The sequence below is a fragment of the Convolutriloba macropyga genome, chromosome 4 (genome assembly GCF_964194025.1).
Source record: "Convolutriloba macropyga chromosome 4, txConMacr16.3, whole genome shotgun sequence".
In the NCBI taxonomy this organism is placed as follows: Eukaryota; Metazoa; Xenacoelomorpha; order Acoela; family Convolutidae; genus Convolutriloba; species Convolutriloba macropyga.
In genome coordinates, this window is record NC_134471.1 from 70,154,912 (window position 1) to 70,171,124 (window position 16,213).

The following is a 16,213-nucleotide window of genomic DNA, read 5'->3' on the forward strand; positions in this document are numbered from 1 at the left end:
GGGGTTCACCGGGGGCTCATTGGGGTGGGCAACAGCGTGGTGGGAGCAATAGTGTGGGTGTCTTCAACCTCTAAAAACTGCCCTCCACACCAAAAGTATAAGTCTCCAAAACAGTTTGAGCTGAAACAGAGCGGAAAGTCTCTAAGGGCACTTAATGCCCACTGGGCGCTACCTGTTTATCCCGTTTTTGAGGACGAAAAGTCAAAAGCATCAGACGAAAAATTGGTCAAGCGAAAAATCGCATAAAAACGACCGACAAGACTAATATGATTGCTACAAACCTCAATTGAGAGCAATTAAAAACACAGCCGGCTGATTGCCGAAAAAACTGTCTTTGATTCCCATAACCCGATTGTGATTAAAAGAGCAGATTAACAATTGCATAAAGATCCCTTGGGGACTAGCTGCAGTCTAAAATAGCGCCGGAAACAAATTCCTCCATTAACACGCTAGACGGATATCAGGCTTGAAATAGAACCATAAAACCCCCAACGTCAGAAGAATTGCTCCCGGAAGCCCCGCCAGATTAGAGAAAATTTTATGGTGCAGACTTTTGTATAGGGGAGGGGTTCGAGGGAGGAAGAGGTTAGGCGACGTTAACCATTGTCTTCGCTGACAATCAGTTTTATTTTAGCAAGTCGCTCAAAAAGTGCAGCCAAGAGAGTTCTAGAAGAAAACGCTCAGGCAAAAATGACGCGCACGTTTACAAGAAATGCTTCAAACTTCATTCGAGAGCAATAAAAAAAACATAGCCGGTAGATAGGCGGAAAATAGCCACCGTTGATCCGATTGATGCTCATTGGGATTGAAACAGAAAAGTAAAGAGAGAGAAATTGACATAATTTTTTGAAGTGTCAAAATTTTCTTAATTGTTGTGGAAATTCTGCATATTCGGTTAATTCTGAAATTAATCTAAATTCAGCTTCTAAACTGAACGCTATTAACTATAATACTAATGCCAGATAGCAACCGATTTAATGAACTTTGATAACTTAATGCACTATGACTTAATAACCGGGGGCTTTATTTGTTAACCCCAATTCTTGGACTCTGACCGTATTCTCTACATTGCGTAATTCAATGCACTAAAAATTTTAAAATCCATTGTTGAAACAGTGAAAGAGGTAAGTAAAAAAAGTGAAACGTAAAAAATCGTGACTTATGTCAACCGAAAAACGTGATCGAAAGGTAAACCGAATCAAAAAACACAAAAGGACAAGTCCTGACGTCCAATTCAAAGACGAACTAAGATTGAATTGGGAAAACTATTTCCCAAAAAATCAGATAAAAAATTAAAATAAAACTAAAACTTATTGTCAAAATGCCCCATGTGAACAAAAAAACCACTAGCGAGAAAAACTAGGCCTATAATGAAATATGAATGGATTGCCAGAACCCAAAAACAAATCCGGTCCAAGAAATCAAAAAAACAGTTAAAATCAAATTGAAATTGCCGCATGCGAACAAAAAACCACTAGCCAGAAAGCGAATTTTTGTTCAAACACCCTTTTCTCCCTCTACTTTAAAATTAGGTTGAAAAAATTTCACGTCGCCAAACCCTTTTTCGCTCCACTTCCTGTTTCAGCGTGACGAAAAGCACAACTGAAACTTGAATTCAAAAATTATGAAAATGTGTGAACAGATCGTTAAAAAACTCTTTGGAAAAATTACGGAGAATTCCGAAAGAAAAAAAAATTTGCCAGAAAAAATTAACACGAAAAATTCAATTCATTTTTCATTTAGTACAAGTACACATACAAACAGAAACCGTTCCTCCATGCAATGAAAACAGATTATCCGACTAAGGAGTTTCAGCCAAGCCTTATTGAGCTCACAATAAGCTCAAAAAAACGCAAAAAGTAAATGGATTAAAATTTCGATTTTGTAAAATTGCATACAAAGAAACAACTTTGAAGGGCATAAACTTTTTTCATGCTTTGTAGTAAAACAGCCTACAGTCACGAGGGTTTATTTCAATTACGAATAAATTCAGAGCAGCAATACAATGGGACGAAAATCGCAAAAAGACAAAATCAGCAAAGTTGAAAATTTTCAAATTATTCACCAAAAAACAAACAAAAAATACATGCAAAAAATTAACATTTAAAACATTTTACAGACATTAAAATCATAACTACAACCCCAACGCTATTGGTAGAAAGTAATTTTTAGTCAAAATGTTTAAACGGCATTTCAAGCAAATGCTCAGTGCCGCACTGTCAAATGAAACCAATTGCAAACAAAGTAAACATCTAAAAAACATCTAATCATTATTTTTTATAGCAGATAAAAACACTAATTAGAACTATATGTATCAAAAAAATGAATAACCGATACATGCAAGAATGCGGAGAAAAAGGAAAAAACAAAAACATGAAAAACAAAGACATTTTTAAAATTTAATAAATTAAAAAAAAATGAAGTAGAAAAACAAGTAGTACACTTACACTTCAGGACTTAGCAGAAAATTATATCACTATCCTCCGGCATAGGTTAAAAGGTAGAAATATAGTTCGAAGTTTCCAGACGACAAAACATTTCGCAAAAAAATTTCCAAAATCGCATTGGAAAAAATATTTTGCAGAACTTCAAATACTGAAAGCCACAAAATTTTTCAATTATTAGCTTTAAAAAATCAAGATCGCATGTGCACAATTCTACAAAACAAAATACCTCACGTTAAAAAGAGGCATTCAATTAATGAAACATCAGAGGTAAAATGCCATATTCATTGATTTTTAAATAAAGATCGACTTTGAGATCCAAAGATTAATTTACACAAATTAATTTCAAAAAGCCAAAACGAGTTCAAAAATCAAAAATGAAAAAATGTAGAGCTCGTTTAGAATTGTAAACGCATTATTAGACTCTCAAAAGCACTGGTATTAATTTCACATACGATACGAATACAGCTTCTATGTTCAAAAAAATTTCTCCAAAAAACAAACGGCAGATTTCCGGATAATAGCCGCGATAGACGCATGTGGCCTACCATGAATTGAAACAACTAAAGAAATAAGATTGACAGATCGAACACCAGCTTTTTAATAGATAACTAGACTTTTGTTTTGATTCGGACTGTCATTTTTATGAGACACATTTGCTCTACAAGGAAAAAGCCCTAATGGAGCTTTTCCAAGATTACTATTCGATATTAAAATTTAAGACTCTATTACTCAGGAATTAGGGCATATAAGTTTGGCACTACTCAGCTGCACACTATTGACCTTTAATTAGTAAATGTTAAAAAAATTTATAGTTCCATAAGTGAGTTCAGAAGTCAATTTTTTCAGTTAAGTCACGCAAGACTTCGCAAGAAAATTAATGACATTGCACACGCACTTTAGTTGAAATTGCTTGAACGAATGAAAACGCAGATTTGAATTGGTTGTGACATCATATGGTCGTAACAAAAAAAATTGACGAAATAAAAACATAGCAGGACAAGTCCTGACGTACAATTCAAATAATTTTTATTGACTAAAAAAATAGACCTAGAACGGACTGTGAGTGAATTGGAAAAACGATTGAGTAGTGAATGTTCATAAAATTTAAAGTTCCATAAGTGAGTTCAGAAGTCATTTTTTTAGTGAGCTAAGTCAAGCAATTAGCCTAAAAGCAGAAATGACATCACGTACACAAATTCTAACTGCAAAGCAGTAGAAGTAAATGAAGTCATTGAAAAAGTCAATTCCAAGAAGTCAGGGTAAGACGAAACAATAATCTGTTAGACGAATAAAAAACATAGCAAGTAAAGTCCTGACGTACAATTCAACGACTAAACAAAAAATTAGACTTAGAACGGACAATAAGTGCATTTGAAAAACTATTTGAAAAAAATTAGATCGAAAAAAAAAGAAAATAGAAAATCAAGGTCAAAATACCGCATGTGAACAAAAAACCACAAGCGAGAAATGTGAATCTTGTACTAACAAAAAAACTAGGCCTAGATTGAACTATGAATGGATTGGGAAAACCATTTAGAAAAAAATCCGATCCAAAAAATCGCAAAAACAGTAAAAATCAAAGTGAAATCGCCGCATGTGAACAAAAAACCACTAGCGAGAAAGCGAATTTTTTTGTTCAAACACCATTTTCTCACTCTACTTTAAAATTAGAGCGAAAGAAAATCACACCGCAAAACCACTGGCTTCTTCACTCCGCTTCCTGTTACGGCGTCACCAAAATCACCACTCAAATTTGACTTCAAAAACCATGAAAATGTATGAACACATCTTTAAAAAAAAAAGAAAAAAGCCCCCCAATACAATTAAAAATCTTTGAGTTGTAAAAAATTAGGCTCGCAATAATAGTCTCCTGGAATTGCTGCTATTAACTATAAGCCAAAAAACTGGGCCAATTGGACGAAAAAAAAACGGAGGGAAAAAATGGTTTTCTATATACGGTTTTCTGTCACAAAACATTTTTCAAAGTCGAAAAGTCATTCACTGATCGAAGCGCATGATCAAAAGACTCTTCTTGCTCAGCAAAAATTTAATCCCACGCAATTTTCCTCTTTTGCTTTCAGGTCAAAACTCCATCTGAACGAATAGTACTTCCGGTAAAAAAAAACCTTAAGAAAAGAAATACTCCTCTTCGAGTCGTAAAAAGACAGCGCCCCAAAACAATTCTATCTTTGAACTGTAAAAAGGAGAGCTCCTTATTAATAGCCGCTGAGAGGCTGACGGCGGCTATTAATAAGCATTAGAGATGGTAACTAAGACTTACAGAAACAAAGTTCAAGTAGCGGGCATCTAAAATCGGGCTTTATGGGTTTATACCGTTTCTATTTTTGATTCCATGTTTTGATAGTGATTCTGTTCAATTTAGCAACTGCTATTTAAAATCACTTCAAGCAGAATGAGACAAGAGTGAAACTAGAGTACCACATTATAGTAACGCTCAGCTTTGCAGCAGAGAAAGCTGAGATTTTTTGTCAAATCAGGCAAACAACGATTATCAACTACAACTGATTCATGACGCAACAAATTAGTTTCACTCACCACGTCCATACATGACCCTTGTCATCTAAGGCAAGCGAGAACTGAGCTCCACATGCTATCGACAAAATTCCTGCATTCGTAAACCTAAAATGAATAACTGTTCACTCCTAACTATTTTGGTAATCTCCAAGCTATTATACTTCAACTTTCCAGCATTCGTATATGCGATAGCTCTTTAGTTTCGACTACCTCCAACAAAATGTGCTATTTTCATTGATATTAATTCGGTATTTTTAGAGCCACGCTACTTTGCTGCAATTTTTTTAATTAAATTTTTGATTTATTTTTTGATTAAATTTCGTCTTCCTATTTTTTAAAATTATTTTTGATTATTTTTTGTCTTCCTAGGTGGTTACCTAAGCAAAAGTTGTGGTGTGGAGTAGGCAGTTGAGTCTCCGTGACCCAATTTGCCGTAGTCACCATCACCCCACGTGAACACTCTCCCGTCTTCAGTCAAAGCCATCATCTGCGCATCTCTGCTTCCGCATGCAATCTGTCAGCACAATCACCTCAGTGAAAAGAGGACGCATTTCGAAAGTTCACAGCTCAGCTACTGTTTTTATTGCTTTATGGAAAATTATATGTTCAATTCTACCTTCCTTTCCGATTCTTCGATAATTGGACCAATTCAATGCCAATCATAATTTGAATGATTGAATAATGACATTGATTAATGACAAAATTAATTTAAACAACGATTTATAGCGAGTCGAAAATGAATCACTGATAATCTCACCTGGGCAACTTTGCAATGTTGAAGGAACTGAACCTTCTTGGGCTTCAGCTGCGACTGCAGATTGCCATGACCCAGCCGGCCATAGTCACCGAGACCCCAAGTGTACAGTGCACCTTAAACAATTCCACATCTTTCTGCTCTATCAAAATTTTTTGTTTAATTATTTGTATAACTATTTTATTGTCCAATTTATTTTATTTTATTTAACTTGTCCAATTTTATTTCCATGATCGAATGTTCATTAAAACCCAAATATTTTTTGCGTATATGCAAACACAACTTATTCAACTGTCATAACTTATTCCTTATTGTCATCAGGTAACAAACTTTAAATTTACTTTAAATTCTGAATAAAATTCTGAATAAAAGTTAATGGTGGATGGGATATTAGGACAAAGCTCGATTAGAGCCGATTATGACAAAGCTCGATTAGGCTCTAATCGAGCTCGATTAGAGCCAAGACTCAAAAAGACTATCAAAATTGATATAAAATTGTTAATATAATAGCCTATTCTGATTTTCATTTCATTCAACTGCTAGAAATACTCCTGCTCCGTGTTGAGAGGATACAAGCAAGGGTTAGTATTATTGTCAAAGAAGCGGCAAAATGAGGCAAAGCAAAACAACAAACTTTGTTTTCCACAAAGTTGAAATAAAAGGATTACAAAAATGGCGTGCACAGAGAATGAGGTCGGCTATTAAAAAAGAAAAGAAATCGACAGAACTTTTTGCTGAGTTTCAAAGTGTTCCAATTTGGTGTTCAATTTCAGTTAGATTCAAAAACTATTAAAAAATTTAGCTTCTAAAGTAAATGCTATTCAGCTTAAAACCATTGTTAGCTAGCAATTGCTCTAATGAACTTTAATAACATAATGCACTATTACTTAATGACAGGGCTTTATCCAGTTTCTATATTTTGCTCTTTCAGTTGAAACAGTGAGTGAGGTAGGTCACGACTCAAACGTGAAAATCGTGGCCTATGTAAAACAAAAAAGGTGATCAAAGGGTAAAGTGAAAACAACACAACTGGCAGACTGCCAGAAAATAGCCGCAAAAGCTTCGTAGATCTGCAGTCTCAAAAAGATAGTAAAACAAACAGACCAAAAAATTTTTTTTTAAATTGAATACTGAGATTTAAAATTTTTAATTAATAATTTGTTTATCCTAATTCGACCTGTATTCCTTGCTCTCAAATATCCTTCAATTAGAGTGATACACACTCACTTGAACATATAACTTTGAATTAAACTGAAGAAAAGTCAATTTTAGAGTTAGGAAGTCATTTTTGAGAGTGAGGTGAGTCATGTGTGTTCAAAATAGTTTTTCACGCGAATGAAAAAATTTGCCCCAATACAAAAATTAATGACATTGCACACGCACTTTAGTTGAAATTGCATGAACGAATGAAAAAGCAGATTTGAATTGGTTGTGACGTCATATGGTCGTAACAAAAACTGACAAAATAAAAAACATAGCAGGACAAGTCCGGACGAACAATTCAAAGAAATTTTACGGACTAAAAAAATAAGACCTAGAACGGACTACGAGTGAATTGGATAAACCTTTGAGTAGTGAATGTTCATAAAATTTAAAGTTCCATAAGAGAGTTCAGAATTCATTTTTTTGAGTGAGGTAAGTAAAGCAATTAGCCTAAAAGCAGAAATGACATCACGTACACTAATTCTAAATGCAAAGCAGTAGAAGTCACTGAAGTTATTGAAACAGTCAATTCCAAGAAATCCGGCAGTAAGAATCATCGATGGAGACGACGAATTAAAAAAACATAGCAGGACAAGTCCTGACGTACAATTCAAAGTATTTTCATTGACTAAACAAAAAAAAACTAGACCTAGAACGAATTATGAGTCAATTGGGAAAACCATTTCTAAAAAAAACATCACAAAAGTTAAAAAAAAAACAGAAAATCAATGTCGAAATGCAAAAAACCACTAGAGAGAATTGAAAATTTGGTTCAAACAAAAAACTAGGCGTAGAATGAACTATGAATAGATAGGGAAAAACATTTAGAAAAAAATCCGATCCAAAAAATCGAAGAAAACAGTAAAAATCAAAGTTAAATTTCCGCACGTGAACAAAAAAAACACTAGCGAGAATTCGAATTTTTGTTCAAACACCGTTTTCTCACTGTACTTTAAAATTAGAGGAAAACAATTTTACGCCGCAAAACCACTCGCTCCATTTCCTGTTTCGGCGTGACCAAAATCACCACTCCAATTTGACTTCAAAAATCATAAAAATGTGTTAACAGATCTTAAAAAAAGACAGTGCCCCAATACAATTCAAATTCTTTGAATTGTAAGAAAAACCAAGAGAAGGCCAATAATAGCCTCAGATATCGCTTCGCGGTTATTAAAAAAGAAAAGCACCTAAACAATAGCCGTTGTGAGGCTGACGGTGGCTATTAAAAATACACTTCTCCAATACTCCTCTTCGAGTCGTAAAAATAAGACCACTGTGATAATCGACTGAGAAGATGAGGGCGGGTATTGAAATCAATTCATATCATGTACATTTTACAGGCTCATGTCTTCTGTTTACTCAGGAGCAATGTGTTTGAACTGACCTGATGAGTTGATGGCTGCACTATGTCCACTTCCACAGCAAATGTCTTTGATTCTCTCACCCCAAAAAGCCTCAATTAGCTTGGGTGCGTAACACGAAATTCGGTTGTTGTGACCTGGAACAGTCGGTTTCAAAAATGAGTAGGGTAATGCACAACTTACCATGAAAGTAATCTAAACCACCTCTAGTTCTGTTTATGACCCCAGTTAGTATTTTTGTTTCTTTATTTTGCATGTTACCTAACACTTAAAACTATCGAGTGCAATTGGGTTGTGTTAAAATTTTAGACACAGAAAACTTGAAATCATTGAAGCAAAAAGATTGAATCATACCCAATTTTCCATCCGTGTTATCGCCCCATGAGAACACTTTCCCGTCGCTCGTAAGAGCTAACGAGTGCTTCCCTCCACAACTCACGGCAACTTTCTTAATGACGTAATTGCTCACTGATGACACAAGTCTGGGTGACGTCACAATTTGGGACTCCAAAATATCGCCGACTCCTAACCGACCATTTGATGAATCGCCACAAGCGTACAATTTTCCATCTCTAGTTACTACGAACAAACTTTTGGAGCCTCCCACAATTTGCGACACATCGAGTTGACTCAAAGCTGGGTTAAAAGATGGGTACTTGACCTTCAGTTCACCAGATAGCCCAAGTTGACCTTTGTCGTTCAAACCCCAAGCGTATACGATGCATTTAAATTTTTCGGAGCTTTCTGACGATTGAGTTGCTTGTGCTTGGCTGTCTTCGTTTTGACCGGCGTCTGGTGCCAGATAAGGATAACATGCAACATTTTGCGCACGGTTTTTCAGCCGGCCGACAAACCTATAACGAGCAAAAAGACACAATGAAATTGCTTGTTTTTACCAAACATAAGTGCAAAGGTACCTTAAATGAGTGTAATTTTTGGTACACTTAAAAATGATTTTGTTACACTCAAATCCATAAAGCAATTGAAAATTGTGATTCAAAAATTGAAGATTTAAATTTTTGAATCGCTTGGAAATTTCGAGAAAAGAAAGCACAATCTTTGGCAAATATTAATTTGTAAAGATATTTTGTACAGATCAAATCATGTGTTTGCAGAACATTTTAGAATTAGTGAAGCCTTTCTGAATGCCTAAACTAAAGCACCAGATTGCCCAACTTTAACACGCCTTATGAAAAATTAAGGTAAAATTGGATTAACCTCAACCCATGTACTCTGCAATCCATTCCCAAACTGGCACACTCAGTGATTGTGATCCTCACATATCTGTAGAAGCAGTCCAGGTCAGCCAGTAAGAGTACCTCGTTTGAACCTGACTGTGCAACTGAGACCTCACGTGCGACTTGCATCCGCTCAGGTGCCGAGGACTCGTTCCCAACAGATACAACAATCACCTGAACACAAAAACCTATTAGTGCTTCAGTTGATATGTACTATTGCCTCTCGTTCAGAATTCTATTTACCGGAATTCTTGAGAGAAGACACTTCGTTGTCGATACTATTCGTTTCCTTCTACATTATAAATACAATAAATACAGCCAGTAAGTAGGGCGCCAATGAAAATTGCAGACGTACCTACATATAGGAACATAGAAGCTGGCCAATCAAAATTAATATTCTGATTTCTAATCGGTTGTCTGCTTAAAAATTCAATCCCTAAAAATTATCATGTTTTAAGATAAAATGTGAAGGTAACAAATTTGATCTAACAGCGTTTAGCAGAAGAGAAAAGAGGTTATTTTAAGGATCCGCTAAAATCGCGTTGGTTTTTGATCCAGCACCACGGAGCCAAAAGTCAGTAAATTGTTCTGAAAAAAAAGGCGGGCGTAAGGCAGAATGCCAAAGTGAGAACCAAAGAAAATCCCTTTGTAAAAGCGTTTTTCTAGATTCTCTTAAATTTTTTTACACTGTTGACCATCGCATACTCATAAGTAAGCTTGAAAGTAATGGTATCCGGGGCCCAGGCAGTAATTGTGAATTTATATTGATTCTAAGCTGTAATTAAACCTGCAATACAATACGGAATTTTAGATCAATGTTGCGCGAGAATAAACATATTGAAACGCTTTCATCTTGCTCAGAAGAGACTTGCTAGAACTATCATTTAAAAAAATCCAATACTACAAAACTGCCATCATCAGAATAATTTTTATTCAGAATAAAAACCCAGATATTTTATTAATGCCATAAAATTTATTCTGTGTTTGAGCTTCATTTGTACGGCATTCTCAATGTTGTCGAAGGTTTGAATGGATTTGAAAAGAAAAAAACGAATTAGAAACTGACAGATAATTTCTAATTGTCAAAGTCTTCTCATTTGGTGCGCTGTTTCAGTTAGATTCTAAAATTATTTTAAAATCAGCATTCAAAAAAGAAGTTAATTAGCCTAAAACCAATGCCAGCTAGCAACCGCTCTAAGAAACTGTGAAAACCTAGTGCACTATGACTTAATGATTGGTTTCATCAGTTTACCCGGTTTCTTTAAAAACTTAACAGGAAAGTTCTAAAACACAACCCAAAGAATTGATTGAAAACTGAAAACTACTGAACCTGACCAGCAGACCAATTGAGCAATAGAACACATAAAAACCAGTCTCTCAAATTTAGAGAAAACAATAGCATTGTAGCTTGTTGTTTTTGTAGCTAATATGCCATACGCGAAATTTAATCCATTTACAAAAACCTATTAACCCACGCTCAAGTTCAACACTTTAACCGCTTGAAAGAAAACTAAAGTCTCCTCTATTTCAACTAAATGCCGAGAGGGCGTCACCTGTTTATCATGTTTTCAAAGCTCAAAGTCACGGAAAAATGGGTGAAAACAAACCGAATGAATACCAACGAATTGCACTCGGATGAGGCAAACAATTTCGAAGAGGCAAAAGCTAGAAAAAATTTTATGGAGCAAAACGGCTCTTCAGAGATTTGAAACCGTTACCTCCATTAACCACTACGCTATAACGCTCACGTACAATCTTTGCTCACAATCGGTTTTATTTGAGCAACATGACTAATTTCTGAATTTGCGCAATTCAAAATTCAAGCACGAAGAAGTCACTCCAGAAGTGAAATCCAAAGAATGTTCTGAAAAAAAAACGACCAACCAAAAAATTTGCATAAAACAGGTTTACAATAATTGCTTCAAACTTCGAGCTTCAAAATGTTTGGATTGTAAAAATGAGAGCGCCTAAATAATAGCCTAAATCGAGAGGCTGACGGCGGCAATTAATGATTCTTATTTTAATCCAAAAAATTATTTAGTAAGAAATGGACCTTCCTTGCGCTATTTTATTTAAAATTTAACAAATAGGTGCTGAAAAATTGCGTTATATACAATGCAATTAAAACTGACGGATGAGAGAGGGGAATTATTCGGCTTTGTTTCTCATTCAGCTAGACACCCATTCGACTAGAGCGACCTCCCCAAACATACGCGGCAAATTGCCGGAAAATAGCCGCCGTTGATTCCAATAAGCATGATTGGGATTGAAAGAATAGAAGATATTAAAAAAGAGATTTTTGTACAAAATCATTTTTTAAGTCCGATATATTTTGATGGCATTTCGTAGTTGAACATACTTCTATTTCTTAGAGAGAGGCTATAGGGGCTACTATCAATACCAATAAGCACTAGAGATGGTAACTAAGACTTATAGGAACGACGTTCAAATAGCGGGCATCTAAAATTGGGCTTTATGGGTTTATCCCGTTTCTATTTCTGACTTCAAATTTTTATACTGACTCTGTTCATTTTGAATTGCTTTGCTGAGCAACTGATGTTCAAAATCACTTTTAGCAGAGAGAAACTAGTCTAGAGAAGTCAAAAAGATTTCACGCAAAATGTCGAAAAAGCGGCAAAATGAGGTAAAGCGAAACTTTTTATTCGACGAAGTAAAAAAAAACATAGCAGGACAAGTCCTGACGTACAATTCAAAGAATTTTCATTGACTAAACAGAAAAACAAGACTTAGAATGGACTATGTGTGAATTGAGAAAACCATTTTTAATAAAAATCAGATTAAAAAAATAAGAAAAAAAAGCAGAAAATCAATGTCAAAATGCCGCATGTGAACAAAAAACCACTAGCGAGAACTTAAAATTTAATTCAAACAAAAAAATTAGCCCTAGAATGAGCTGTGAATGGATTGGGAAAACCATTTAGAAAAAAGCCGATCCAAAATATCGAAAAAAACAGTAAAAATCAGAGTGAAATTGCCGCATGTGAACAAAAAACCACTACCGAGAAACCGAATTTTTGTTCAAACACCGTTTTCTCACTCTACTTTAAAATTAGAGCGAAAAAGATTCACGCCGCACAACCACTCGCTTTTTCGCTCTATTTCCTGTTTCAGCGTGACCAAAATCACTACTCCAATTTGACTTCAAAAATCATGAAAATGTGTGAACAGATCTTAAAAAAAAAGACAGCGCCCCAATACAATTCAAATTCTTTGAATTGTAAAAAATAGGAGCGCTATAATAGCCGGCTGAGAAGATGAGGGCGGCTATTAATAATATTAACGAACCATTTTAATTACCCGTTACAAACAAACCGACCTAACCTTTGGCCTAAAACTTGCACCACATTCGACGTTGCACTCAATCGACAATCTGTGCAAGAGAACGTCCTGTTTCATTTCCAGCAAAATCCAGTGGTCTCCATGCTTGTTTCCAGAGCTTTGCCAGAACAATTTACTGTCAGGTGAGAACATGTTCATTGCCATGTCTGGTTTGCTGCTCACTTTCACGCATCGTATGCATTGCTTCCAATCTGTTATTAAACCCATGGCATTTCCAACCTGTCCTGTTGTCACTGGCGCTTGGGAAGCGTTCTTTGCAGCTGTCGTATTTCCGCTATTGTTCGCTATTTTATTTTTCTGATTGGCAGGGCTTTGCTCTCGAGTGCTCAACTCCTGTGAGCTGACGCTATTGGAACTCGTTTGAGATGGGTTTAGAGTCAACGCCGCTGCGTTGGTGTTTATGAATTTCCTGATGGAGGCCAACGGATCTGCAACGGTTTCGCTTCTCACAGTCGCGGCTGAAGCGCCAGCTTGTCCACAAATAGCATTCACAGCGTTTGCCTCTCTTTGGTCGCTTTTATGACATGGACATTGGTCGCAAGGTAATCGCAATGGATTGATCAACTGTCTTTGAAGCACTCCCGAATTATTCCCAGTCTGGTTCTGAGCACAGCACAGGCAGGAGTTGGAAGGATAATTGCGCCCAGTTGGGTTCTGGCTAGATGCAGATGAAATGGGACCAGTGTCTGGGACGGTTTCAAGTTCCCGGAGTAAACCATGCCATCTGTCTTGTTCGGGAAAATCAACTATCACGTCACCTAAAATAGAACCCGCTCTGTTAGAGATTTAAAATCTATGGGTTCTTATTTGATACAAACCAATTCCTGGCAAAAAAACTTGGAAAAAAGTAGAGAAAAAGCAAAAATTAAACATAGCTGGCAGATTGCCGGAAAATAGCCGCAATAGATTCGTAGATCGGCAGTCTAAAAAAAAAACAGTAAAAAAGACAGACCAAAAAATTCGTCTTTTCATTGAAAGCTGATCTGTTATATTTTGATTAAAAATCTGTATAAGTTATCTATTAGCTGATCTCAAATAACCTTCATTTAGAGTGACACACCCATTTGACCTTATGTCTTTGAATTAAAGTAAATAAAAGTCAATTTCAAAGTGAGGAAGTCATTTTTTTGAGTGAGGTAAGTCAAGTGTGACCGAAAATTTAATAACGCGCATGAACAAAAAAAACTCGCTCTACTATGAGCGCAAAATGACGTCACACATGCCATTCAGTTGAAATTGCATGAACGAATGAACAAAAAGTGGCTGTGACGTCATATGGTCGTAACAAAAATCATGAAGACGAAATAAAAAACATAGCAGGACAAGTCCTGACGTACAATTCAAAGAATTTTCATTGACTTAACAAACAACTAGACCTAGAACGGACAATGGGTGAATTGGGAAAACCATTTCTAAAAAAATCAGATGAAAAAAACAAAAAAAACAGAAAATCAATGTCAAAATGTTGCTAGTGAGAACAAAAAACCACTAGTGAGATATGTAATTTTGATTCTAACAAAAAACTAGGTCCAGAATGAGCTGTGAATGGATTGGAAAAACCATTCAGAAAAAAATCCGATCCAAAAAATCGAAAAAACAGTAAAAATCAGAGTGAAATTGCCGCATGTGAACAAAAAAACCACTACCGAGAAACCGAACTTTTGTTCAAACACTGTTTTCTCACTCTACTTTAAAATTAGAGCGAAAAAAAAATCACGCCGCAAAACCACTCGCTTTTTCGCTCCATTTCCTGTTTCGGCGTGACCAAAATCACCACTCCAATTTGACTTCAAAAATCATGAAAATGTGTGAACAGATCTTAAAAAAAACATAGCCGGAAGAATTCCGGAAGCGACTCGAAGCACCAAAACTTCACAAAAAGCTGAAGCCAATACCTTTTGTATTAAACCATTAACTCATTACCTCCCCGGGTCTGATCTAAAAATCGGTGAAATTTAAACCACTCGGAGAAAATGCAGCAAAATTTTATTATTGAAAACGTTTGGTAACGTTAAAAAAGTCTGAAATTTTTAGGATGGTCGAAAAACTGATAGCCTGACAAAGCTGACAGGGCTATCAATTGCCCTCAGATAATTAATGATTCTAATCTCTAAAAGATCGCGAAAGCAAACGGCAGATAAAAACTTTTTAAAAAAGACAGGAAAGTCAAAATTATTCAAAAAAAGAGTGCTCAAAATTAAGAAACAGAGAACCACTACAATTAGACTTCTAATCACGGCAATTCAGACAAAAATATTGCATGTCTCTTCCTTGTTATATATATGCTAGACAACATGATTTCATACTAAATCAAAAATTAAATTAATCATAGAAAAACAAAAGCAACAGAATAATATTCAAAGGCAAAAAATCGTCTAAAAAGAGTACCAAGCCCGGAAGCAAATTGCAATGAATAGTAATAAGTAGAAAAGTTGGAAAATACTTTCTAGCAAACTCCCAGTACTGCTTTATTTTGAATTAAATCAATTGCAAACCGAAGAAACCAAGATCTACGAAAAAGCCTTATTCATTCAATTTTTTAACAACTGAAAAAATCAATATAACGAATATAAAAGTAGGTGCCAGAAGGACGAAACTAGAATGATACAAATGAGAATGTGACGAATATGGACACAATGTTAGGAACACCGTAACAAAACGACCAATTCTTGATTTTTGAAAGTTAAAAATCAAATTTAAAAAAATCAAGAAAAACGAGTACATTTCATTGATCAGCATTCGAGACATCGAAAAGACAACGAGTCATTCGAGAAAAAAAATCCAACTTGCTGGACAGAATAGAACAAGCAAAAGCAGAATTCAGACATACGAAACAATGAAACATTTTGCAAAAAAGTGGTCAAAAAATATTTAAAACTGCATTTATGAAAAAAATTTATCTGTTTTTTTCAAAAATTTAACACCAAAAAATGATTGAATTTTTATTGAAACGAAATTAATTCTATTCCCTCATGTTCCCCAAAATACTATTTCTAGCAATTAAAAGCAAAATAAAACAAAAAACTGAAAAAAAATGGCAAAAAACTACGGAATAGCAAATGTACAATTTTATGAAACAAAATTACATCGAGGTAGAAAGAGGCATTGAGTATATGAATTATCAAAGGGAAGTTGCCATATTAACTGATTTTTGACAAAAAACAGCTAAAAAAATCCAAAAATGAAGAAACTAATAGAAAAAAAAGCCAAAAATTAACTAAAAAATCAAGAAATATGTGCCAATTTCGCATTTGAAACGCAATTTCAGGCTATGCAAAATACTGTGCTATCAATTTCCGTGGTTTACATTTCAAA

At 35.2% G+C, this 16,213-nt stretch overlaps 1 protein-coding gene across 3 annotated transcripts in view; it reads right to left on the bottom strand.

Annotated features, from left to right (window-relative positions):
- LOC142337867 (E3 ubiquitin-protein ligase HERC2-like) overlaps window positions 1-16,213 on the bottom strand; it is a 159,742-nt gene that overhangs the window by 69,353 nt on the left and 74,176 nt on the right. For all 3 annotated transcript variants that reach the window (XM_075387469.1, XM_075387467.1, XM_075387468.1), the window contains exons 19-25: window positions 12,881-13,656; window positions 9,519-9,712; window positions 8,655-9,154; window positions 8,324-8,437; window positions 5,740-5,852; window positions 5,360-5,496; window positions 5,004-5,087 (exon numbers count right to left, since the gene is read on the bottom strand). In XM_075387469.1, coding sequence (XP_075243584.1) covers window positions 5,004-5,087; window positions 5,360-5,496; window positions 5,740-5,852; window positions 8,324-8,437; window positions 8,655-9,154; window positions 9,519-9,712; window positions 12,881-13,656 — 1,918 coding nt within the window. The remainder of the gene's footprint in view (window positions 1-5,003; window positions 5,088-5,359; window positions 5,497-5,739; window positions 5,853-8,323; window positions 8,438-8,654; window positions 9,155-9,518; window positions 9,713-12,880; window positions 13,657-16,213) is intronic.